Source organism: Tenrec ecaudatus, chromosome 10 (genome assembly GCF_050624435.1).
Source record: "Tenrec ecaudatus isolate mTenEca1 chromosome 10, mTenEca1.hap1, whole genome shotgun sequence".
Classification (NCBI taxonomy): Eukaryota; Metazoa; Chordata; class Mammalia; order Afrosoricida; family Tenrecidae; genus Tenrec; species Tenrec ecaudatus.
In genome coordinates, this window is record NC_134539.1 from 26158241 (window position 1) to 26183596 (window position 25356).

Consider the following 25356-nt stretch of genomic DNA (forward strand, 5'->3'; position numbering starts at 1 on the left):
AGGTTTATAGAGTCAGAGAATTTATCAAGTCCTAATTTACTATAACCCATTGATATTGGGTCAATTCTGATGGAAAGAAGTTCTGAAACTATAAATTTTTATGGAAGCAGACAGCCTCATCTTTTTCCACTGGTCATTTACTATAAAGAGTGCCGACATATGGCATATGAGGGGGGCTTCAAATAGATCATGAGGAAATTCTATTATGTTTTGATTCCATTTCCTTAAACTTTGTGAAATCCCCTTAGTAAAGGTGGCCACTTCCCCTCTTGCACCTTTCTGCCAAGTCTGCGTGCATCCAGTAGCCACTACCAATGAGCTAGAGACCCTATGGGGGAGTTCTAGTCTGTCCTATAAGGTCGTTACAGGGCCCATATGAAACTGTATTGACTCCATGACCAGGGGGTATAAATGTCTACTTTCATAATCGTGCTGTTTGCCCCAGCAACAAGAACCATATAAGTTTGTAGAATAATAGATTTTACTTTGTGGAAATGTCTATATGCCATCCATGGTTCGTGAACTGACATTAATCACATTTCAAAAGCCTAAAAATCTAAGCAACGAGACTATCTTAAGTAAAACACTGTCTTTTAAAAATATTTCTAGTTCTACCTCCTCAACCAGAAAACATCAAGATCTCCAATGTCACAGATTCTTCGGCTGTCGTCTCTTGGACGATCTTGGATGGCCATTCTATCTCTTCAGTTATCATCCGTTACAAGGTTCAGGGCAAGAATGAGGACCAGCACATTGATGTGAAGATCAAGAATGCCACCATCACCCAGTACCAGCTCAAGGGCCTGGAACCGGAAACCGCTTACCAGGTGGACATTTTTGCTGAGAACAACATAGGGTCGAGCCATCCAACCTTTTCTCATGAACTGATGACCCTCTCGGAATCTCAAGGTTGGTGGACAGGTATATCTTACATACAATTACTTCGAGATCCCATCAGGCAAAACCCAACTCTCTTACGATATTTACCCTATGTGCTTATCGTGACTTAATCCACTTGTCCTAAAATAGGCTTCATCTCTCACAATAAGTCCTTACTGGGAAGGAGATTCGGTTGGCACATTTTCCATCATAACACCTTGAAATGACTAAACCTATCAGCTTGTTCCCCACTTAACCTAAGAAGAAAGTTCTGAAGGAATGTGACTTTGGCTTCTGAGGAGGAAGAAATATGTGGAACTTCTAAGGCAGGTGTGTTTCAGTGAGAGGCTCCAAGAACCATATGTCACCGCTCCAAGTGAGCTGTCTGAGTTATACTCACTCTCTGCGATTCCAAGTTTTCTTTTATTTCTCTGCTCGGGTGTCTCCAGCCCACCAATAGCTCCCACTCCAGAGAGCGACGGTCTTTGAGGTCAGTGTCAGCACTCTGTCCTCTGTTTGTGATGGATCCGTGGGATCGCTGGAAGGAGGTCCTCAGGTGTGGGCAGAGCCGCAGCTCACAGCATACGGTGTAGTCCTGTGGGTGACGCCCTGAGCTTCCTGCTCTGCACAAGAAGCACAAGGAGATGGAGATGGAGGGGCGGTGGGTGTCAAAGCGGAAATATTGAGTTCTGCCGACTTGTATTTCAGCCAGAGTGTATTTTCACAGAAAATCTGAGAGTGCAAAGCAACCCTGCATTTTCTTGGAGGATTACCAAGGTTTTCATGAATTAAAAAAAGCTGTGTGATAACTGTTGATTCATTGCAACTGTTGCCCCATAAATGAGTCGACCAATTGTGGAGTTCTTTCAGATCAATAGCAACCCTAAGACATGCATACTTTTAATAATACATTTATTGGGGTCAAATGTACCCTAAATCCAGCTATCCATAAAATGACAGGAGACAAAGGAAAACAATAAAATCTCACCTTTGTACATAGATGTACATAGAGATAGAAGGAACAGTAGATAGTCACGTAAGAATATTTTTATAAAAATGAGATCATGCTCTACATGCTATGTTTAATAAAACATGAGGCTAATGTTATTTCCTTGAAGTGTGTGTGTGTGTGTGTGTGTGTGTGTGTGTGTGTGTGGTGGGGAGGGGGGAGTAGAAAGATGAGACCACAATCTTTAATAGTTTATTTTGATCGGAGCACTAAATTGAGCATTTTTTTTCTCTTTTACGTTTTCCTTCCTGCTTCTCTCCCATTTCTCTCCATCTCTCCTTCCAACGTGTATGTTCCTGACGTCATACATTTTGTTACTTATTCTTAATATGACTTGATAGTGTCCCTGTGTTCGAGCCTCTACTTGGGAGTAAAATCTGAGCAAGTGGCCACTACTGCCCATTGCTATGTACAAGGAGCTTCGCATGTGAATTTCTTATATCCGATGCAACCGCCTGAGTCAGGTTTCTCTCTGACGAGCTTCATAAAACAAACAGGCAGCCCAAGGTTCCATAGCCATAGTGGCAGGGCAAAGACCACCATTACAAAAGACAACCCATGACCCAACCTCTTGCTCACCAGTGGTCTTGGTCTAGCTGCCCCTTCACTAATCCTGCTGTCCTGTCTCTTCTCCTGCACAGTTGGAGCCAGCCTTGGAGCTGGAAAGCTGCTGCTGATAGCCATCCTTGGCTCAGCTGGAATGACCTGCCTGACGGTGCTGCTGGCTTTTCTGATCGTGTTGCAACTGAAGAGGGCAAATGTCCAAAGGCGAATGGCCCAAGCCTTTCAGAACGTGGTAGTACTTCACCTTTTTACTGCTTAAAAGAGGCATAGGTGCAGAACTTGCAAGTCTCAACTTCTTTTTGGCATTCATCTTGAAATAGGAAATAAATACTATGACTATAAAATGTCTTGGTTAAAATGGAATCATGTTGGAAGTCAAAATGGTGCTCTTAATGATTATGTTGGCAATCAGACCCAAAACAGGACTATCCCAGCCAACACAAGATGCAGGCCATCAGAATGATAAGTCATCACAGAGAGTAAACTGCACTAGGATAAGCTAAATATTAAAAAAATAGGTTGCTACTTGGGAGTTAATACACAAATCACATGTATTTATCATATCATAATTATATATGCAAATATATTTATATATTATTTAAAGGTGTGTGGATTCAACATTTTTATATGGAAAGATATAGACATAACCAGACCTTCAGTTTGATAGGCAACATTTATTATACTGGCCAAATTTTCCCCACATTTTCTATTTCTAGTTCCCATGTCCTATGTTGAATATTTTCCTCAAATCCGTCATCTCTCATACATACACCGATTATAAATGCCAATGTACATCCCCTTTCCTAGGTACCCTTTCAGTCTGCAGTCATGGTTCAGGACACTTGACAGGGACGCAGTCTTGGGCTAAAAGTACAGTTCTTGTGCAGGACTCCCTAGGTTCCTTTCAGTGGGGGGCAAGGGGAGCTTCACAGAGCCAGCGTAACACGACGTGGGTGGCCATGGAGAGGCAGGAGCAGCGAGTAGATTCAGGGGGTTGGAGCGTGTCACGGCTTCAGGGCTTTGTCACGGCACTGCCAGAAGCCTCTTGAACTCTGGGAAAGAGGAGGCCCTGTGCTGGGGTGGCAAAGGCGTAGCATGCATTCGGTTATTCCCCTGTCTCCTACATGTTGCAGACATTGCTAATTGATCATGGCATGCTACCTTGCCGAGGGCTAGAATGAGACCCATGCCAATCAATAAGCAGCCACTACCAGTTCATCATAGTGGACTTGTGAGGTGAAAGTGATTTGCTACCTGGAATTATCAATACCATTTCTTTTTTCACCTAATATTGATGCGAACCAGGGGGTGTTAAATACTTTCAGATGATGAAAAATCCTGACACAAAATAATGGAAAAAATAACAACTGATTTGTACAGAGAGAAGAGCCAGCTGTGCAGTTCAACTCGGGAACTCTGGCCCTGAACAGGAAGGCCAGAAACAACCCGGATCCTACAATTTACCCAGTCCTTGAATGGAATGACATTAAATTTCAAGATGTGATCGGGGAGGGCAATTTTGGCCAGGTTCTTAAGGCGCGCATCAAGAAGGATGGGCTAAGGATGGACGCTGCCATCAAGCGGATGAAAGGTCAGTGCTTGCTCACATTGTGTCAGCGTTGGACTAGGGTGGGGAACAAACTTGACTTCCTGCTGAATCTTTCCTCTACGACCTTGTAGCCTTGAAATAAACAAAAAAAATTGGCATGGTCTCAGAGCACTTGTGTGCAACTGAAGGTGCTTTTTCGGTGCATCCACTAGTGAGAAAGGCAGGATGTTAACATGGAGGCAGGGGTCATTTAAAAATGACTGTCTTGTTTCCATGGACCTGGGATTGTCGATTCAGATTATGGTCGGTCCCACACTGCTCACTTCAGGGGAACATCATTGTCTCCCTTAATGTAGAGGTTCTCGAAATCAAATGTGCATGGGAATCCTCCAGAGGACTTGCAAGAAGGAAAAAGTCTGGTGGGTTCCACCCCAGACAGTCAGATGTTGCACACTTGAAGCTTGTTTTTGTTATGTGCTGTCGGCTCCGTTTGGGCTCATAGAAACAAACACAAACGCACGACTATCTAATCATTTTCCACTTTCAGCAACCCTGTAGGAAAGAGTAGAACAGGGTTTCTAAAGCTATAAACCCCCTAGAGCAGAAAGCCTCATCTTCCTCCTGCAGAGAAGTTGGTGTGTTTGAACTGCCAAACTTGGTTAGTAGCCTAACACGTCACCCACTATGCCACCAGTGTCCCAGCTTGTAGAGACCCCACATACAACAGAACAGAACACTGTCTGGTCTTGAAGAATCTTCACAATCATTGCTGTGTTTGAGCCCATTGTTCCAGTCACTGATTGAGGGGGCTTCCTTTGACTGACCCTCTACTTTACCAAGCACGATACCCTACTCCAGGGATTGCTCCCCCCTAATAACATCATCAAGGTGCATGGGACGAAGTCTGAACATTCTTGATTCTATGAAGCATTCTCGCTACACATCTTCCAACATAGATTTGTTCAGTCTTGCTGGTACTGTTAAACCCCAAAGAAAGATTCTTTCCCACTTTCCAAGCATGTGGTGACCAGCATCCCAGTACCACCACCACCACCACCACCACCACCACCACCACCACCACCACCACCACCACCACCACCACCACCACCCCTGTTATTTTCTAAAAACATCATGGAAAACTGTTACAAACTCAAAATTGGCCATGTCTGTGCACCAACCCAAAAGCCTTCTCTTTAGTCTGGTGCCTGGTGGTTATCTGTCTATTCAAAGTTCTAATGGTGAGACAGGTGAAAAGATTACAAACAAATATAGCTCATTTTCCAGCTATCAAGCAACTTCTAGAAAAATTTCATTGGCATTTAGTATGTTTAGCAAGAGTAAGTCATAAAAAGAAGTAGGGTAAAATTATTAAATAGAGCCAGATGCCTGTGTTTTTATAATATTTTTGGTAATATTCCACTGTACTTTGGTACTATTTCTTAGTATTTTTCTCTCTGAATGGTAGACTTAGCTAGAAAAACTAAAGGCTAGAACTTGATGTAGCCTCTCCTCCCTTAAGTAATTTTTTTTCTGATTATTTGAGAACTTAGACAAGCAGATTTTAGAGCAGTTCTAAGCAAGGGTAACATTGCACCAGGGGGTATTTGGCAATGACTGGAGACATTTGTGGTTGGGCTATTGGCATCTAGTGCGTAGAAGTTATGGCTGCTGTTAAATAGTCTAACATTCACAGAACAGGGCCTTCCTCCCAAATGCCAGTCATGAAAGGCTGAGAAATCCTCCTGTGAAATCGTCGCTGTGATATGTGCAAAGTTTCCCGGCCTGAGGGGGAGGGTCCTAGCCAGAACGCGGGACAGCTGCTTCTGGAGCGGCCTACGCAGAAGGATAACAATTCTTGACTGTCTTCCAGAATATGCCTCCAAAGATGATCACAGGGACTTTGCGGGGGAACTTGAAGTTCTTTGTAAACTCGGACATCATCCAAATATCATCAATCTCTTGGGGGCATGTGAACATCGAGGTAAGATGCTCTCTTCCTGTCTGCCTGGTCATATTTTTTTTAAAGAATACATTCCGCACTGAAATTAGGCAAGATAAGAATCACAGAAATACCATCTATTTTTTCTTTTCTTAATTTTTTTGCCATCTGTTTTTTCTTTTTCTAAATTTTTAAGATTTATTTATTTGAAATAACTGTTCCTTATGAAGCTGCTATGCCAAAGAAACTAAATTCAAAAGCAGAATGTGGCTGTGAGGGTGTTTAACTTGCACCTTTTTGACACTGCATTCACTAGTTTCCGAACGTGAACGGCGACACCAAGGCCGGCCATCTATTTTTTCAATCGCAGTTTCACCGTCATGTCTAGTCTTGAAGAGAGCTGGGGTCTCAAAGTTTGGAATCTTTATGGAGCTAGCAAGGTTGAATCTTGGGGCTAAGAGTTCCAAAAGCCATCTGTAGTTTCTACCCTTCCCCATCTTTGTGGACAGAGGTTCCCTCAACGATTGCTCAGAGAACGCCCCCTCTCAGAAGAATGGAACTTCTATCTATTGCCTGCCTCTCTTCCTCCCTCCAAACTCAAGGACGCCTCACCTTCTGTGCATTGTTAAGTCCTTGAAGCCCACAATCTATTGGAATGGGAAAGCGCTCAGGATACTTGGGCTGACCCTCTTCATTGGCTTGTATCCAATGAGTATTTGGTTTTGATCCAAAGCATTTTTGTGGAGCTTTACCAGGACCCTATGGAGAACAGATCCCTCTAGTTAATCATTGATTTAAGAATTTATTGAGTACTTCCAATACACTGTACAGGTAAAAATAAAATGGTGGTTTGACATCTCAATGCTACATATACTACACTGCTCTGAATCAATGCGTAAACTTAATTTCTCGTGGAAAAGTTTGTTCCCACATGCACACACAAAAAAGGCTTCGTGGAGTAAATATTTACAAGTTTGACAAGCTTTTATTGACTTTGCAACACAACCACCAACAATAGAAAAAAAGACAACTTCCTTTTCCTCAATTTATTAAACTAAAAATACCAGTGTTTGCAACTCTTTGCGTAATGTATCATTCTGTGATCCAATAAGACTATAATTGCGTATGTCAGATCATATCCCTCAAGTTAAATAATGAGGTAATAACTTCTTTTTTTGACCTCTTACAAATAGATTTCCTGAAAATAATATATTTGTAATACACTAGTATGGGACAATAGTAAATAAGAGTTAACAAAACAAAATGAAATCATCCACAGAAAATATATATCTTTAAAGTTTTTGCCTCACAAACACGTTAGCATAAAATGAGTTGACTTTGAAATTTGTTTTTGTTCTTTTCTTTGCCAGAATTTCAATTTATTGAATGATTTTAAACTTTGGACTGTATTTAAAGTTCAAAATCATTCAACATTTTAAACAAACAAAAATGGTTTACCGCATAATCCACATTTAAAAGACAGTAACACCTATTAGTTTCATTGCCGCCAAAGATAACTGTATTTGTCAAAACAAATACTTTTTATAATGTCCAATGAAAAGAAAAATAGAATAAAAATAAATGAACCAGATCATATTTTTTCTTGAAACTATTGTTTTATTTTTGTCCAAACACTTGAATTTTCTGATTCCTCTTTAAGCAAAATGCAGTCTTTGAACCTAGATCCCCCTGGTTCACACGGTGAATGAGAGAGTCTGCAGAGAAGAATAAAAAGCCAGAGAGCCATTCCGCGTGGGTCCTTTTGTTATGCTTAGTCACTAGCTTATTATCACTTGTTTCAATAACCTCAGGAAATGCTAGAGAACCTGTGAAATAGCAAATCACATCCACAGTAGGTTTTCAAACAATATTGTATAAAGATAAAATGTGATACAGAGAAGGGCATTCTAGATTTTCTTTGTAACGACTCCCTTAATTCCATTCTACTACTGTTTCTGAAATCAGCCCTGCTGGCTCTGTCAGGTAAGCATTGAACTGCTAACTGCAAAGTTAGCATTTCAAACCTACCAACCACAGGGAAGGGGAAAGATGAGGCTAAGAGCTCTCGAAGGTCTACAGCTTCGGAAGGGTTACTGTGAATCCGAATTGACTCGGCGGCAGAGAGTAATGCTGCTGTACGGAGCCCGGGTGGCACAGTAGTCAGTGTAAAGATTACTACATCCTTGGAAACCCTATCAGGCAGTTCCACTGTGCTCTCCAAGGCTGCTGTGTGTTGGAATTAACTCAGGGGCCTGGGGATTATTACTGTGGAGTCTTTCAGTGAAAGGTCTAGGTCTGACAAAGCAGCCACCGGGAGCCCACTCTGATGCCATCAGGGTCCCCACGAGTTGGCGCTGACTCCATGACAACATGTCTTTCTGAGCAGGTGAAGGGATTTCAGGAAGCTCCCCTTTTCCGTCCATATGTTGAAGGGAAGTGAGTCAAGTGTGGGTTCCTTCGAGTATTGCAGGAGGGTGTCACTTCTTTCCTCCTAGCAACCAAGGCTGCTTGTTTGCTGGCTTAGGTTGGTACCCGACATGGGTTTCTTTCAGGTAAAACTCCATTTGCGACGTTATGTTTTGTGGAATGGGTCAGAGGAACAAATATTGCCAGAGTCCAGAATGATTAAAAAGTCAAGGAAAGGTTTACAACCAGGAAAAAAAGATTTGATGGACAGAAGGGAAAGGGTAGGGAAAAGAAAACCAATGCCCACTGGCCCCAGCCTAGCTCCAACATTCACAGCTGTTTGGGCTGCTTGCCAGCTGATACCCTCCTCATTTCCCCGCAGGCTACCTGTACCTGGCCATCGAGTATGCGCCCCACGGAAACCTGCTGGATTTCCTGCGGAAGAGCCGAGTGCTGGAGACGGACCCTGCGTTCGCCATCGCCAACAGCACTGCTTCCACGCTGTCCTCGCAGCAACTGCTTCATTTTGCAGCGGATGTGGCCAGGGGTATGGACTACCTGAGCCAAAAGCAGGTGTGTGCAGAGAACCTTCCTCTGCACGTCTCTCCTCGCGATCCTTCTCCCAACAATCACACTTCGTACAGTGCCTTTTCCACAGTGTTTGCTTTCGTCCCATCTCCCAATTGATATATATCCGTATACATCATAGACTTTTTCTTGAGAAATGACAGGTTTATATAAGAAGTGTATAAGCAAATCCCCTATTGAAAAATCTTCTGGCTGTGCATGAAGTGATTTACAAGGCAGATCCTCGTTTTTACGTTCAACAACTCAAATACACGGCCATTCAACTCATTCATTGCCATCTCCTCCACGTGCCATCTGGTCGCCCCCTTCCTCCCAGTGTTTTCTGTTTTTATTCCTCTCATTTTCTCACCCTCTGAACTTTGTTGTTAGTATACATTGTGGCCCTTTTGATCTTAAGTGGTGGATTACTCCAACATGAGTGTGAATTCAGTTACAGGCCTGACAGCGAACGGTCAGAGGCCCGAGGCTTCCACTGAGTCTCTGCCTGGTCAGCCAGCCTGTTATTTTTGTGATTTTGAGTTCAGGTCCACCTTTTTCCTCCCACTCTATCCAGAATCTTCTGCTGTTCAGAGCAGCAAAGAGTGGTAGCTGGGCACCATCTAGATCTTCTGGTCTCAGGGGACTAATATTTGTCTGGCTTATTAGACAAATTACATGAATTGTTTCCATGTGTCTTTTGATTTCATTATTCTTATTTCTTCTACATGGAGATAGATCAATGGTTGCACCTTAGATAGCTGCTGCTTGTCAGCTTTGAAGGCCGTTAGCTACTCACCAGAATTGGAGGTGGAACAATCGCCCTAATTTTAATCTCTTTACTTACCTTTCACCATTGTTAGTGAAAGGAATTCCCAGTTCGGCCAGTGGACATATAAATCTCTTGTGCATTTCTCCCAAATAGGTATTTTGTATGAGTCATACCCCTACCAAGGTCATAAGCGGGCTCTGAGCAAGCCTATCAACGTTTCTTGTCTGTCAGAGTGTATGTGCCCCAACCACAGTCCTGTCCCGCCTCTATCATCCTGTCTTTGCCTGTGATTAACTGATTTGATACCAATCATGCTTTTGTGATGGATTTTCTTTGTTTTCCATGCTTTGTAAGATAGCCACATGACTGTGAATCCTCTGATAGCCGATGGCCTGACGCTGCTGGTCTCCTTCACCAGATCACTTGTCTTCATCTTTGTCTTATTGGGGACTTAATAAAAGGGTCTCTCTAAAATAGAAAAAAACAAAAAAGACAAAGCATATCCTTTGGGAGATGTGTTACCTATGTGAGTGTGCTCTTGGCTCAGAATAATGTTCAAGCCCAGAGATATGAGATGGCAACCAAGAGATTCAGTGCCCTGGCTTGTGTTTCTGGTTTCTGAAATTGCTTCTCTCAGAGAGAGGGCACCTTTGGGCAGAATTCACAGCTGGGAATTTTGCAGAAGAACTTTAAGGGACTTGGATTCAGACAAAAAAATTTTTAAAACTCATTTTATTGGGGACTTATACAACTCTTATCCCAATCCATAATCCATCCATTGTGTCAAGCATATTTGTACATGTGTTGCCATCATCATTCTCAAAACATTTTCTTTCTGCTTGAGCCCTTAGTATCAGCTCCTCATTTTCACCCTCCCTCCCCACTTCCCCTCTCCCATGAGCCCTTGATAACTTACAAATTATTATTATGTTGTCATATCTTACACTGTCCAATGTCTCCCTTCACCCACTTTTCTGTTTTCCATCCCCCATGGAGGAGGTTATATGTAGATCCTTGTAATCAGTTCCCCCTTTCCACCTCACCCTCCCAGTATCACCACTTTTAGCACTGATCCTGAAGGGATCATCTCTCCTGGATTCCCTGTGTTTCCAGTTCCTATCTGTACCAGTGTACATCCTCTGGTCTAGCCAGATTTGTAAGATAGAACTGGGATAATGATAGTGGGGGAGAGGGGAGGAAGCATTTAGGAAATAGAGAAAAGTTGCATGTTTCATCATTGCTATAGTGCACCCTGACTGGCTCATCTCCTCCCCCCAACCCTTCTGTAAGGGGATGTCCTATTGCCTACAGATAGGTCTTGGGTTCCCACTCTGCACTCCCCCTCATTCACAATGATTTCATTTTTTGTTCTTTGATGCCTGATAACTGTTCCCTTCAACACCTTATGATCACACAAGCTGGTGTGCTTCTTCCATGTGGGCTTTGTTACTTCTGAGCTAGATGACGTCTTGTTTACCTTCAAGCCTTTAAGACCCCAGATGCTATATCTTTTGATAGCTAGACACGATCAGCTTTCTTCACCACATTTGCTTATACACCCATTTGTCTTCAGTGATCATATCAGGGAGGTGAACACACAATATGATTTTTTGTTCTTTGATGCCTTATAACTGATGCCTTCGACACCTTGTGATCACACAGGCTGGTGTGCTTCTTCCATGTGGGCTTTGTTGCTTCTGAGCTAGATGGCCTCTTGTTTACCTTCAAGTCTTTTAAGACCCTAGATGCTATATCTTTTGATACCAAGCTCCATCAGCTTTCTTCACCACATTTGCTTATGCACCCAATTTGTTGTCAGTGATCGTGTCAGAGAGGTGAGCATCATGGAATGCCAGTTTAATAGAACAAAGTGTTCTTGCATTGAGGGAGTACTTGAGTGGAGGCCCAATGTCCATCTGCTATATTAATACTAAACTGATAAATATGTGCGCACCGATCTATTTCCCATCCTCATATATAAATATATTTACATATGTACATGCCTTTATTTAGATGTCTGTAAATGTCCTTTGCCTCCTAGTTCTTTCCTCTATTTCCTTTTACTTTCCTCTTGTCCCACTATCATGCTCAGCCTTTATTTGGGTTTCAGTAATTCCTCTCCATTGCATTGCCCTTGATCATGTCCTACCAGGCCTCTACACCCTCCTCACCACCAATTTGGATCACTTGTTGTTCCCTTGTCCCTGGGTTTGTTAGCACCCACTTCCTTTCCCCCCACCTCCCCACTCCCATGTTCCCTTGGGAACCATGTATCCCATTTTCTCCTCCAGATTATTCATCCAGCCTATCTTATTTAGACAGACCTATGGAGACAATAACATGCACAAAAACAAGACAGAACAAAACCAAGTAACAAAAGAAAATAAAACAATACCACCAAAAAGCCAATGACAAAAAATACCCCCACAACAACAAAAAAAGAAAAGCCTGTAGTAAGATCAAGGACTGTTTGTTGGCCTTTAGGAGTATTTTCCAGTTGAGTCTGATGGGGTGCCCAGCGCTGGCCCCAAAGTCTATTTTTGGTATTCCCTGGGGACTTTGCTGCTCTGTTCCCCTTGCTGTTCTGTTCCACACTCTTAGTGTTTTGCCTCAGTGTGGCAGGATCAGATCAGGCCAAATTCCCACACTGTGTCTTCCAGTGTTGTCCCCTTTAGGGCTATCAGTCAGTGAGGGATTTCATGTCTCATAGTGGGGCCATATGGTCCTCTCTATGGATTGGCTGCTCTGAGCGGGAATATCATCCTCAAGATTTTGTAGGCCAGGATGTGCTCCACTCTCCCTTCCTCCCCATCCATTTGCTCCTGTGTGCTCTGACATGCCCCTCTCCCAGAGCTCCAGCTTCCATGTTGTCCTCTGAAACAAATTCTTCTGGGAGGAGGGACAGGTGTAGACAAATTTTTAAAAGCCCCTTTCATAATCTCTTGAAGTTCGTGTCCTCCGAGCCGTGGGCTAATAAAATGAACTAAAAGGCAAGTCGTGTGTGGGAGATAAAAATAATTTTATTTTTTAATTTCAGTTTATCCACAGGGATCTGGCTGCCAGAAACATTTTAGTTGGTGAAAATTATGTAGCCAAAATAGCTGATTTTGGATTGTCCCGAGGTCAAGAAGTGTATGTGAAAAAGACGATGGTAAGTTCTGAGCCCGGACATTGGTCATGTTCTTTCCAACGCCCCGCCTGGGATCTGATGTGTCTGCCTCATAACACCCAGTGCTCTGTGGTGAGGGAGGCATCTGACCCTAGTGGACAATAGCCTGGTCAGAAAGTATCTTTTCAGAGCGCTGCTCAATGCTTTCACAGGCCAGTCTTCGGGATCCAGGGTCTTGGGTCTGCGTCCTTTCCAGACCTCTAGGCTTCTCACTTACAGACCTCTCAGATGCTCTACAACTCCCTTTTATGCATAGCAAACCCACGGGGGAAAAACCAACAACAGATGAACACATTGTATTTCACATACTTCAATCAAGGACATAAATTAATAAGGTTCCCAATTCATAAGGCAGGGCACATAACAGCCTAGCCTGTGGACAATCAGGATAGGCTTCCTGGAGGGGAGTTACGCCTGTATTTTGAGCAAGGGTTAAAGAGATGCTGAAGACTCAAGAAGGAATTGATGACTTGGAATATAATGTGTCTTATATTCGAAAGCTGAGGAGGCCATGAGTCAGAGCTGACTCAACATCAATAAGAGCGCAGAGGCAAGGAGAGCACAAAATGACCTACAGGTACCTCAAAGTAATTCCGTATGGCGGGGGCTGTAGTGCTAAAGTGGAGAGATTTAACATTCAACAGTGGAGGGGCAATCAGGGATAAAGTCTTAAAGGTCCCTGGATTCCAGCCCAGGGTTTGGATCTGCTCTTTATTCTTGGGGTACTAGGACCATTAAAGACTGTAAAGAAAAGGACCCTCCTGGCCAGCTTTGTCATTTACAATGATGGTTCTGATTGGTGTGGAGACTCGACCATGAGAGTCACACTAGAAGCTGGTTTCCATTCGGGAGCTGAGGGAAGAGGCTGCTGTCATTGGGCAGGAAATGGTGGTGGTCTGAATGACGAAGCTAGCGGGAGGAACAGAGAGATGTGGGAGATTCAAAAAGAAGTTACATACTCAAAGATATGAAAAGCGTACGTGGAACTTAGTCAGTAGGTGGTGCACGATCAGAAGCCAGGAGGTGGGGAGGAAATGAGAAAAAGAAGGAACCACCAACGTAGACACTCTTGCCACATGAAAGGGGACAGAGTACCTGAATGACACCAGGAGGTTTGAAAAACTCATGTGGGGAGATTCCTTTTCATCTTTTACTTCCATTTTTCCATGCAGTTTCTGAAGCCCCCTTGGAGAAGAATGTGGTTGTGGAGTAGACAGAGGGTGAAGAGAGGGTGGGAATGAATGCTGAAGAGAAAAATTGAATATGTTGGTGTGAGAAAGGATGCTTTTATCCTTGGACCTTAAAATATAGACTTGCCACAGAAGGTGTAGGGTCAGAGCTTCAGAATCTTGTCATGCCACAAAGAAAGGGAAGGTAATTGCACATTGAAGAGTCATCCTTGGATCTAGGGCAGGACTAGGTGTGGGTCAATGCAGGCTCCAACTGTAGCGAGTTGAAGACGCCTCAAACACACGCACACACACCTCACATTTCCTCTAACCCACCAGCCATCATCAGCTAGAACACCACCATGAAAGCTTGGACAAGTCCCAGGAGGAAGCGATCTTTCAGGAAGGTTCACATGGTTTCTGGGATGGGGAGGGTAGAAGGGGAGTCTCAAACCACTGAGAATTTGAAGAGAGTGGGACCAGCCTCAGAAGTCAAACTTCACAAGGAATAGTCCGGTTCTCATTTTGCCCAGCCTGGACAACTATTTGAACTTCTACTAATATATAAATACACTGTTTCTTTTAGGTTGAAATTCTCTTTTCTCCCCTCATCTATCAGATGACCCCTTGACACCACAGACTCTCCTATTGAAAGCTTCGTCTAGCTCCCAGGCTCAGTCTCTCCTCTCCACCTTGGTGATCCCATCAGCCTTTCCCACATGCACTTTATTTTAGGGTTTCTTTTCTTGGCTCCTCCTTTCTAACATCTGAGTGCCTGAGAGAGCCACAGAGTGAGCACATCATGACAAACCCATGCACAAACATGTATTTATATGTTTATTCCAATGGCTTTGCTACATGGACCACTAGAGAGGAGAATGACTACCTTGCACTATTTGCTGGTCTTTCCATTGGAAAACACACTGGTAGGTGAAGCATCAACTAAACAACAGTTCCTGAGCTGGTTGTCCCTTAGTCGGTGGATGATATTCCAAAATGGAATGCCCTGTGGCTTTTGGCACTTCAGGCCACGGGAGAGCCTCGTGGCGAGTCTGGCCTGCCTACATAAGCAGCATCTCACGTTGTCCTTTGCAGGGAAGGCTCCCAGTGCGCTGGATGGCGATTGAGTCACTGAATTACAGCGTGTACACAACCAACAGCGATGTGTGAGTAAGCCCTGTGCTCCGCAAGGATTGTTTTTCCTTCCAGGACACTCTACATGTGACAGAGGTATAAAAGGAAAGCAGGGATTTTATGTCTCTCGGCAGCACAAAGTTTATCAATAGACCTAGGAAATGAATGAAGACACAGAGCAGAGGATTTTCAGCTTCTAGAAATCACTGGTGGCAGATTTTGAGTTTCTTTCTGGTTGTCATGGGGAGACTTCAAGTAGTGAATTCTTTCTCTGCAGAGGAGGACGGGGCAACTATGTTCCCCCCATCCCCACCCCCTATCCCCAGGCAGACCCCCTTGTGCAGGACCTAGATCCCAGGGGGCAGTCCAGAGGGGCAACTAGGAGTCAGTGATGGGCCCCCCCGGGGGGGCAGTCAAGGTAAGGATGCAGAAGATTGGAAACCTTTCTGCTGGCATCCTGCAGCGACACCTTTTAGGCTGGTAGGGGAAGAAAGGGTTGGGATGGTGGCTTAGCACTTTGTAACTCCCTGTTTTTAGGAGATAAACTAGGCTGATTTCTGCCAGGAGTTTTGCTAATGCCTGGGGAGGGGAAAGAGACGGGCTGTTACGTGTTATCTCATGGAGTTCTCTGCAGACCCTTGAGGTGCACACAGTTATCCTCAGTTTCAGAAGAGTCAACCAAGGCGGTCCGCCCAGAGGCGCCATCATTTGTGCAAGGTCACGTGTGAATGAGGAAGAGATGGGATTTCATTTTGATAGGTCGGCCTGACAGCTTTCCTCTCTGGACTGCTTTGCAGTCAGTACCTACCTTGAGTCAGGGGCTTTTCCAAAGCCGAGCCTCCTCCCTGTGGCAATCCTTCTATCAGTTTAGGAAGAAGCAAAGCCACACTGTGTGCAAGACACTAGCCTGGCAGACACTTACCATTTTCTTTGAGGATCACCTTGGCTCTTGGGTCCTGGGATGGAAACTGATGGTCAACCAGTTTGCTAATTGCTGGTTTCTCATGGTTCCTTCTGCAGATGGTCCTATGGCGTGTTACTGTGGGAGATTGTTAGCTTAGGTGAGTGCCTCCGGGTTACCTGCAGGGGGTGCAGTGGGGGACCCTCTAACCATCCTTTACTGGGTGCCAACCGTAACTCCACTGGGTGCCAATTGCATGTCGGATACAAGCGGGAACTTGGAAATGGTTATCCCCGTGTTTCTCTTCTTGAAACCCCATGTCTGATGTCATATTTAATACAAACAACTTGACCCATATGAACTTTATCAACAGATTAATTGTCCGTATTTAGGCAAACATGTGCCCTACTGGCACATTGGTTAACATGCTTGGCTGCTACCTGAAAGGTCCAACTCACCTGTCTACTTTCGTGAAGATTTACAGCCTCGAACACCCCGTGGGGCAGTTCTACTCCATCCTACAGGGCTGCTAGGAGTTGGAATTGACTCACTAGCAATGGACTTAGTGTTGCTGTTTATTTGTTTGTGTTTGTTAACTTATGCAAGAGAAATTCTCTCCTGTTGAGTCAGTTCTGATTCATGAGGCTTCCTACTCCTATAAAGAGCTACCATCTTGGAAACTCAAAGAGGCAGGTAGTTCTAGTCCTACAGAGTTGCTATGAGACATAATTGACTCAACAACGGTGAGTTTGGCTTTGAGTGCAACGAGGTAGTTGAGCTGGAACAAGTTTATGTCTACGTTTAACGATAGAATCTTATGCAGCTGTTTCAAGTCACACTTTTAAAGGCCATTTAATAGCATGAAAAATTCATGCCCCCAATTCTATATATACTCTCATTCAGTTTTATTAATGCGACATATGAAAAAACCCTTGGGAGGCATAAGACAAAAAAGGAAAGAAATGTTCTATATTTTAATGCTTTAAAACGATTCTACAATAAACATGGATTGCCTTTGTAATGAAAATGGACCGTTTGATAGCTAACATAGGAGCTGCATAACATAACTATAGGCTTTCAGTGAGAGAAAAAAAGGCACTTCTATGAGTACTAAGGAGGTGCTGTGCATGAGCAGACTCTGGGAGGGAATCCATGGTGTCTGAAATGTAGACATAAACCCTGTGGTGGGTCTTTCCATCGAAGGTCCGCATTGTAGTGGGGTCTCTACCGGAGGTCCAGTTGTGATATGCATGGGTTTGCAAAGGCCGCCAGACCATGCTGGGTGCTCACATTCTCCACAGACCTTGCCTTTCTTCCACCCTCCTGTGACTCTAGATTCCCCCCACTCCTGGGGGGGGGGGGCAGCAAACAGTCCACCATCTTCAGCCCTCTGGGGCACTTGTGACAGTGCCTTTCCCTGTCTTCCAGGGGGTACTCCCTACTGCGGGATGACGTGTGCAGAGCTCTATGAGAAGCTGCCACAGGGTTACAGACTGGAGAAGCCCCTAAACTGTGACGACGAAGTGTAAGTCAGGCCTCCCCCTGGGGCCATTTTCTCTTAAGCTCCCTGGCCGCAGTTCTCCTACAAGACAGGCAGGAATCTTCTGGTATGTATGTGCACACACATGCATACATGCATATAATCAGATACACGTTTTCACTTGTACACGCACACACACATGCATTGATCTCCCGTATAGCTGGAAAAAAGTGGGGTCCTAAGACCGGGAAGTGTGGATCAGGGATAATACCGTTCCAGGCACAGAAATTTAAGGGGATGACACGTGGAAAACTTGAAGGAGGAAGGCGAGCAAATGCAGAATGTTGTTGTTAGAAACCGCTGGATGGGCTCCGACACACGGTGACCCTGTGGTCAGTAGAATGAAGTGCCCAGTCCTGTGCCATCTTCACAATTGTTACTTCGCTTGAGCTCATTGCTGCCACCATTGTGCGCGATTTATCTCACTGAGGGCCTCCCCGTTTTTTGCTGGCCCTCGACTTGACCAAGTATGATATTCTCCAGGGGCTAGTCCCTCCTGATAACATGCACGAGACAAGGCTCACTGTACTCGCACCAGAAGATCCTGGCTTGGCCTCTTCCAAGACAGACTTGTTCGTTCTCCTGGCAAGCCATTGGATATTTCATATTCCTCACCAACACCGTAATTCAGCTGGGTCAGTTCTTTGGTGATCCGTATTCATTGTCATTCGCATGACTATACAGTGATGGGAAATATGATGGGGGGTCAGGCGTACCTCAGTCCTCAAAGTCAGATCTTCAAAAGAGACTCTGTACAACAGATTTATCCAATGCGACATGCTTTTTTATTTCTTGATGGCTGCTAGTGGCTCTGAGTATGATAACATCCTTGACAACTTTAATCTTTTCTCTGTTTTCATGATGTTACTTATTGAGGATTTTTGTTTTCTTTACATTGAGATGTCGTCCAGGTAGAAGGTGGAAGTCTTAGTCCATCAGTAAAGGCTTCAGGTCCTCATCGCTTTCAGTAGCAAAGTTGTGTCCTCTGCAGATCATAAATTATTCATGACCCCCCCCCACTCCTAATGCCATATTTTCTTCACAGAGTCCAGTTTCTTGGATTATGTGCTCAGCACACAGATTGACCACGTATGGTGAAAGGATACAACCCTGACAGATACCTTTCCTGAATTTAAACCAAGCATTATTCCTTGTTCTGCTCCAACAGTTGTCTTTCTGGTCTATGCAACGATTCCACACGAGCACAATGAAACGCCCTGGACTTCCCTTTCTTTCCAATGCCACAGTCAGCATCTGTTCTGACCCACGTAGTCGAGTGCTTTTGCGTAGTCCACGAAGCACAAGTCAATCCTTGGCTGGTATTCTTTCCTTGGGCCCAAGCTCCATCTGCCGTCAGTCATGATAGCCTTTGTTCAACGTCCTCTTCTGCATCCTTCTTGGATTTCTGAAAGCTGCCCTCTCTGTGCTTCTGCAACCATTTCAAAATTACGTCCCACATAGTGTGACTTACACGTGAAATTAATGATGTTATTAGGTAATTTCCACGCTCCACAGCACAAAATAGATCTGTAATATATTCAAGAATAAATAAATGTATAAAATCTTGAGACATCGTGGGGTGGAGATGTCAGAGCTGTTACCCAGGGGGAGGTGGGTCTTTCTTTACAGAATCTTGCTTCCGCTAGGATTCTTTTTCAAGAGTAAGAAATATTCCTGAAGAAAAAGTTTGAGAGGTATCTCCATTTCCATCTAGGTGCTGTGGGTTTGTACTTGACTGGCTAAGCTCAGTGAAGTGGTTCCATCATCCTCTCTGCTGTCCTGTCCTGCACTTGTCTGTGCACTGGACTGGGGCACGGTCACGGCGCTCACCCTTGAACTCTTATTTCTGAAGGTATGACCTCATGAGGCAGTGCTGGCGGGAGAAGCCCTATGAGAGGCCGTCCTTCGCTCAGATACTGGTGTCCCTCAACAGGATGCTGGAAGAACGAAAGGTGAGGAGACACTCAGGATGGGGGTCCTTTAACCAGAATTCCTGAGGAGCAGCTGGTGAAAATGTAGTGGACATAATTCAGTAAGTCCTTCTGGGACTAGCTCTAGCTATTATAAAGGTGGAAGGGCCTGGTGGTGCCGTGGTCAGTCGTTTAGCTAATGACCGAAATGTTGGCCATTGATACCCACTAGCTGCTCTGCGGGAGAAAGAGGTAGCAGTCTGTGTCCAGAAAGGGCACCACCTTGGAAGCTTGGTAAGGCAGTTCCACTCTGTCCTATGGGGTTGCTACTAGTAAAAATTGCTTGACAGCAACGGGTTTGATTGCTTATTTGTTTTCATTTGTTATCGGGCACATGGAACGAACAAGGCCCCTAACCTGGAAGAAGTTACAATTTGTGGACAAAGTCTCTGTGGAAAGCCTAGGCACTTACTAGACAGCATACTTGTAGAGCATGCTTGACCACGGGCAGTGGACAGGGGAAGGAGCCCTGGGGACTGGAACGTTGCAGAAGGAGTCGATGAGAGACAGCAGAAACAGAGGATGAGTGACTTAGGAAAGACGGTAGACTTTTACTCGCAGAAGCCAAGGGATGCCTTTCAAGAAGAGTGGGCTAACACAACAGAGGAATTAAGGCCAGCAAAGCATCTCGCAAGTACTTAGTGTTTGAGTTGAAACCAGCTTAGAAAGCCCGTGGAAGACTGTGCTGCCCCTGGCGGACGCAGCACCCAAGAGCCTGTATCTCTGAACCCTTCTTCTTCTTCCAGACCTATGTGAACACCACCCTTTATGAGAAGTTCACCTACGCAGGTATCGACTGCTCTGCTGAGGAGGCGGCCTAGGGCAGACTCTCCACCTTCAAACCAACAAGGGAGCGCCTAGATACACGCTGAGAAAACAAGCACGCCACTGCCTAGATGTGATATAGAAGTGTGTATATATCGCTGTATGTCTCGGACCCTTCCCACAAAGCCCCGATGTGGATCTGTACTCCCCTCTGACTCTAATAGAATTGTATATACTGTTCGGAGCAAGAATGTGCAGCAGTCAGAATGCCTGTTTGTGGTTTCATATGCAATAATATATTTTTCTAAAAACGTGGACTCGAAAGGAAGGCATAAGAGTACTTTTTTTACTGTAATGCATAACTCTTTCTTGTTCTAGATATTTTTGATATTCACCTATAGACTGAATGCTAGAAAATGTTTTGTGATGTAGAAATAAAATGTTGTGAATAAACCTAACAGTTGACCTTGACAGCACAAGTGAGAAATGGGGCAGTTGTCTGAATCCCAGTAGACCGGAGGTTGACATTGAAGGGACTTGTACTTCCTGCTTAATATTAGGTACAGTTAATGGGGGGGGGGTGTTGGGGGAAGGAAAATGTTCTGAATCTGTACAAATACGAGGAGGGCTTTAGTAAGTTCATGGGAAAATGAAAATTAAAGACAATGTAAATTTTCCATGAGTTTTCTGACAGAAAAACTCAAATGAGAGCTCTCCCCTTGTGTAAGAGCAAAATATATCGATTTAGCATAAAGTACAATTATCACAACTTTATTGGTTTGAGTCACATTTATGCTGATACTGTACAAACGTGTGTGTGAATACAAAGACACATACCTAGTCATGCCTAAAAGATTTATTGGCCCTGGTTGCTAGGACTCGTGTCCAATCAATACTAGACCCTTATTTAATGTGAGGAAAAGCTTACGTGAGAATAGGCTCTGTGCAATGTTCAGAATGGAACTCGATCTCCACCCTCACCCCCGTCTTCTACGTGAAGTCAAAGTTCAGGCCCAGTCTCTGAGCATCATTCTCAACGGAAGTGCAGGTTGCAAGCACATGGGACATACTGGACCAGACCAGGAAGTGGAGTGTGTACGGCTCTTTACACAAGAGGATGCCTCAGGTATCTCTGCCATGGTCGCACAGGAGGACCCCCTATCCTTCCAGAAACATGTTGGACAGCAGACCCTGACCACAGAGCTCATGATTTATTCAATTCAATCTGAGGAAGCAGATAGTAATTACGAACAGATGGTCTCTTGCCATCATCCCGGAGGCATCTTCATAGGGAGCGGAGCCAGTCAGTCAGTCAGGTCCCTAAGAGATCTTCTGGGAGGGCAGCCGGCCCCAGGAGGAAACACAGCCGCGGTGCCCACCGCTGACCCTGTTGTTTGTCATTTTGCGTCCTCTCTCTCTGTACCTCGGAATTATAAGTCAGATCAACTATTAACCTTTTTCAAATAAGAATTCCTCCTGAAGAATTCTACCAATATTCAGGGAAGAACTGACACCAATCCTACACAAACTCTTCCAGAACTTCTAAAAAGACAGAAAACTCCCAAATTCTTTCTATGAAACTAGTATAACTCTGCCACCTAAACTTGGCAAGGATCCCACAAGATCTGAGAACTACAGGGCAATATCCTTAATGAGCATTGATGAAAAATCCTTAACAAAATGCTGGCCAAAAGAATATAAAAAAATAATTCGCCATGACCAAGTGGGATTCATACCAGTGATGTAGGGATAGTTCAACATATGAAAGACCATCAGTATTAGTATTTTAGTATTAGTATTAATGACATGAAAAATTAGTACATTGGCATGAAAAATTATAAGAACCACATGATAATATCCATAGATGCATTAAAAACATTTGACAAACCCAACACCTGTTTATGTTTAAGACAATCAAGAAGATAGGAATGGAAGGAAAATTCCTCAATATCATACAAGCTATTTATGAAAAAACAATGGCCAACATGGTAATCAATGGAGAAAAGACAAAAACAATCCCACTGAAAAATGGGGACCAGATAAGGATGCCCCTTGTCCCCACTCCTATTTAACATCATACTCGAGGTCCTAGCTAACAACATAAGACAAAGAAAAGACATCAAAGGTATTCTCTTGGGGAAGGAAGAGGCAAAACTATCGTTATTCATAGAAATATGATTTTATATATCGAAAATCCCCAAAACTCCACAAGTAAAGTGTTGGAAGCAATAAAGGAATATGGCAGAGTGGCAGGATATATGATAAACAAACAGAAGGCTATTGGACTGCTGTACACATCAGACAAGATCACAGAAGAGGCAATTTAAAAGTTAGTACCCTCTACAATAGCCAAGCAAAAATGGAAATATCTAGGGATATATCTGACTAAAAAACCAAAAGATTAAAAGAATTTTTGAAAACTACAGAACATTATTACAAGAAACCAAGAGTGACCTCAACAATTGGAAGATCCTATGCTTTTGGATTGGAAGACTCAATATAGTAAAGATGTCAGTTCTGCCCAAAGCACTATATAAGTTTAATGCTATCCCGATACGAATGCCACCATCCTTCTTCAAAGAATTGGATAAACTGATTATCAACTTTATATGTAGAGGGAAAAGGCCCAGAATTAGTATAAAACTCCTTAAGATGAAGGACAATGTAGAAGGGCTTGCTCTACCTGACTTTAGCACGTATTATACGGCCACAGTGGTCAAAACAATGTGGTACTGTATAATGACAGAGATTCAGACCAATGGGAAAGAGCTGAAACCCCAGAAATAAAAACATCAGCATACAGAAAACTGATTTTTTTATAAGGGCCCCCCCCCAAATATCAAATGGGAAGCAGATGTCCCCTTCAACAAGTGGTGCTGGAAAAATGGATGTCTACCTGCAGAAAAATGAAGGAAGACCCTTGTCTCACTCCATGCACAAGAATAAACTCAAGGTGGATCACAGACCTTGAGGTAAAACCCCAAACTTTTAGGGCCATTAATGAGGGAATTGGGACAACCCTGAGAACCTTGACACAGGCTATCAGAAATACAAACACAGAGGACTCACAAATTGACAAGTGGGATATACTGAAGATATAAACACCTATGTACATCAAAAGAATTCACCAAGAGAGTAATAAGAAAGTCCACAGACTGGGAAACATCTTTAGCAATGACACATCAGACAAAGGCCTTATTACTAAAATCTACAATACTTTGCAGGCTTACAATAAGAAAAAAAACTAATTGCCCACTGAGGAGGTGGGCAAGGACCTGAACAGAAGTTTCACAGGGGCAGAAATCCAAATGGCCAATAAACATATGAGAATATGTTCCCGATCAGTAGCCATAAGAGAAATGCAAATTAAAACAACAATGTGATACCACATAACACCCTCAAAGATAGTCCAATTCAAAAAATCAGAAAGTAACAAGTGTTAGAGGGGCTGTGTGGAGATAGGAACTCTCATCCACTGCTGGTGGACCTGCAGGTATGTATAGTCATTATGGAAATCGATGTGGTGATATCAAAAACAGATGGAAATTAAGCTACCAAGCACGACCCAGCAATCCCCCTACTGGCCATATACCCAGAAGAGGCAAGAAACAAACCACAGCCAGACATCTGTGGAGACCCAACACCCATCTGTAGACACTAGGATATCCCCCTACAAAGGGGTCACAGGGAAGAAATGAGCCATTCAGGGTGCAGTGTAATACTGATGAAACACACCAACTTTCCTCTAGCTCTTTGGTGCTTCCTTCCCTCCACTATCATGTCCTCAATACTACCTTACAAATCGGAGTAGACCAGAACATGCACACTGCTACAGACAAAAGCCCGCAACACAGGGAATCCAGGAGAGAGAAACCCTTCAGGGACAACAAGGAGAGTAGAGATACCAGGAAGATTAGGGGAGGGTGGGGGGAGAAGGGACAATTGATTATAAGGATCAACCTATAATTCCCTCTCAGGAGGACGAACAGTGGAAAAGTGGGTGAGGGGCAATGGAGGACAATGTAAGGTATGAAAATAATAATCTATAACTTGTCAAGGGTTCTTGAGGGAGGGCGGGCAGAGGAGGGAGGGGGAAGAAATGGGGAGCTGGTATCAGGGGCTCAGGTGGGAAGAGAATGCTTTGGAAATGATGGCAGTGTAGGTGCCCTTGACTCACTGGATGAACGTATGGATTGTGGTAAGAGATGTAAGAGCCTCCCATGAAAGCATTTCATAAAGAAAGATTCCTCGTGTATGGGCATGCAGCTGGCTTCACAGTGGGACGCGGCACGTGCTTCGGGAGGAAGAGGAAGAACTCCGGATTCGGACTCCTCCTTGTTTTCAAAAGCTGGCTCCACCCCACGCTCTCGGGCTGCTCTGCCGCCAGTTGCTTACCGATCTCAGGCTCGGTTTCCCCAATTGGACCGATGTAGGTAATAACGGTACCTGCTTCAAGGTGTGCTGCGAAGGTTTATGTTCCTTTCGGAAAGGCGAACGCTTAGACCAGAGACGGGCAATGCCAAGGGAAGGTGCAAGGAAGCGCGGGAACACTGTGGCCAGTCCTCATCTCGTTGCCATCAGAATAGTGGACCTCTGCGGAGGCCTGGTGGCACCGTGGTCACGTGATGGCCTGCTAACTGGCCACTGCCGCTTAGCAGAGGCTCCCACTGCCGTGAAGCCGGTCTTGGACGTCCCCCGCGGCAGTTCCACCCTGACCTGGCGGGTAGGAGTCAGGCTCGACTCCATGGCAGTGGGTTTGGGGATTTGTTTGGCTTTTTTCAGGGCGCGCGTCTCCGCATGTGGGAAGGATATACACTGTCCCGTATGCTCACAATCACGGAAGAAGCGGTTTCGTGGGGACTAAGTTGGAGAGAGCTCCCTGGTTTGTCAGGGCATGGTCGCAGCATGTAAGTGTTCTTCAGCTAGCACGTAGTCGTTAAGGTGTCTGTTGAGAAAGTCCCTGTGAGAACGAAGAATATAAAGAACCGCCCGATAACGTTTCAGTAGCAAGTTCTGATTTTTTTAT

At 44.3% G+C, this 25356-nt stretch overlaps 1 protein-coding gene and 1 non-coding gene across 2 annotated transcripts in view; one reads left to right on the plus strand and one right to left on the minus strand.

Moving 5' to 3' along the window:
- The window catches only part of TEK (TEK receptor tyrosine kinase), a 99359-nt gene extending 78475 nt beyond the window's left edge, over nt 1-20884 (plus strand). The window contains exons 13-23 of the mRNA XM_075558946.1: nt 610-909; nt 2530-2684; nt 3833-4043; nt 5872-5982; nt 8729-8919; nt 12720-12833; nt 15116-15186; nt 16175-16215; nt 17484-17580; nt 19448-19547; nt 20312-20884. Of these exons, the coding sequence (XP_075415061.1) occupies nt 610-909; nt 2530-2684; nt 3833-4043; nt 5872-5982; nt 8729-8919; nt 12720-12833; nt 15116-15186; nt 16175-16215; nt 17484-17580; nt 19448-19547; nt 20312-20386 (1466 nt within the window). The 3' untranslated portion in view covers nt 20387-20884. The remainder of the gene's footprint in view (nt 1-609; nt 910-2529; nt 2685-3832; nt 4044-5871; nt 5983-8728; nt 8920-12719; nt 12834-15115; nt 15187-16174; nt 16216-17483; nt 17581-19447; nt 19548-20311) is intronic.
- LOC142460537 (small nucleolar RNA SNORA13) lies at nt 6154-6286 on the minus strand. Its single transcript, XR_012786725.1, has one exon. It is a non-coding gene; the product is annotated as a small nucleolar RNA SNORA13 (small nucleolar RNA).
- Nucleotides 20885-25356: the final 4472 nt, after the last annotated feature.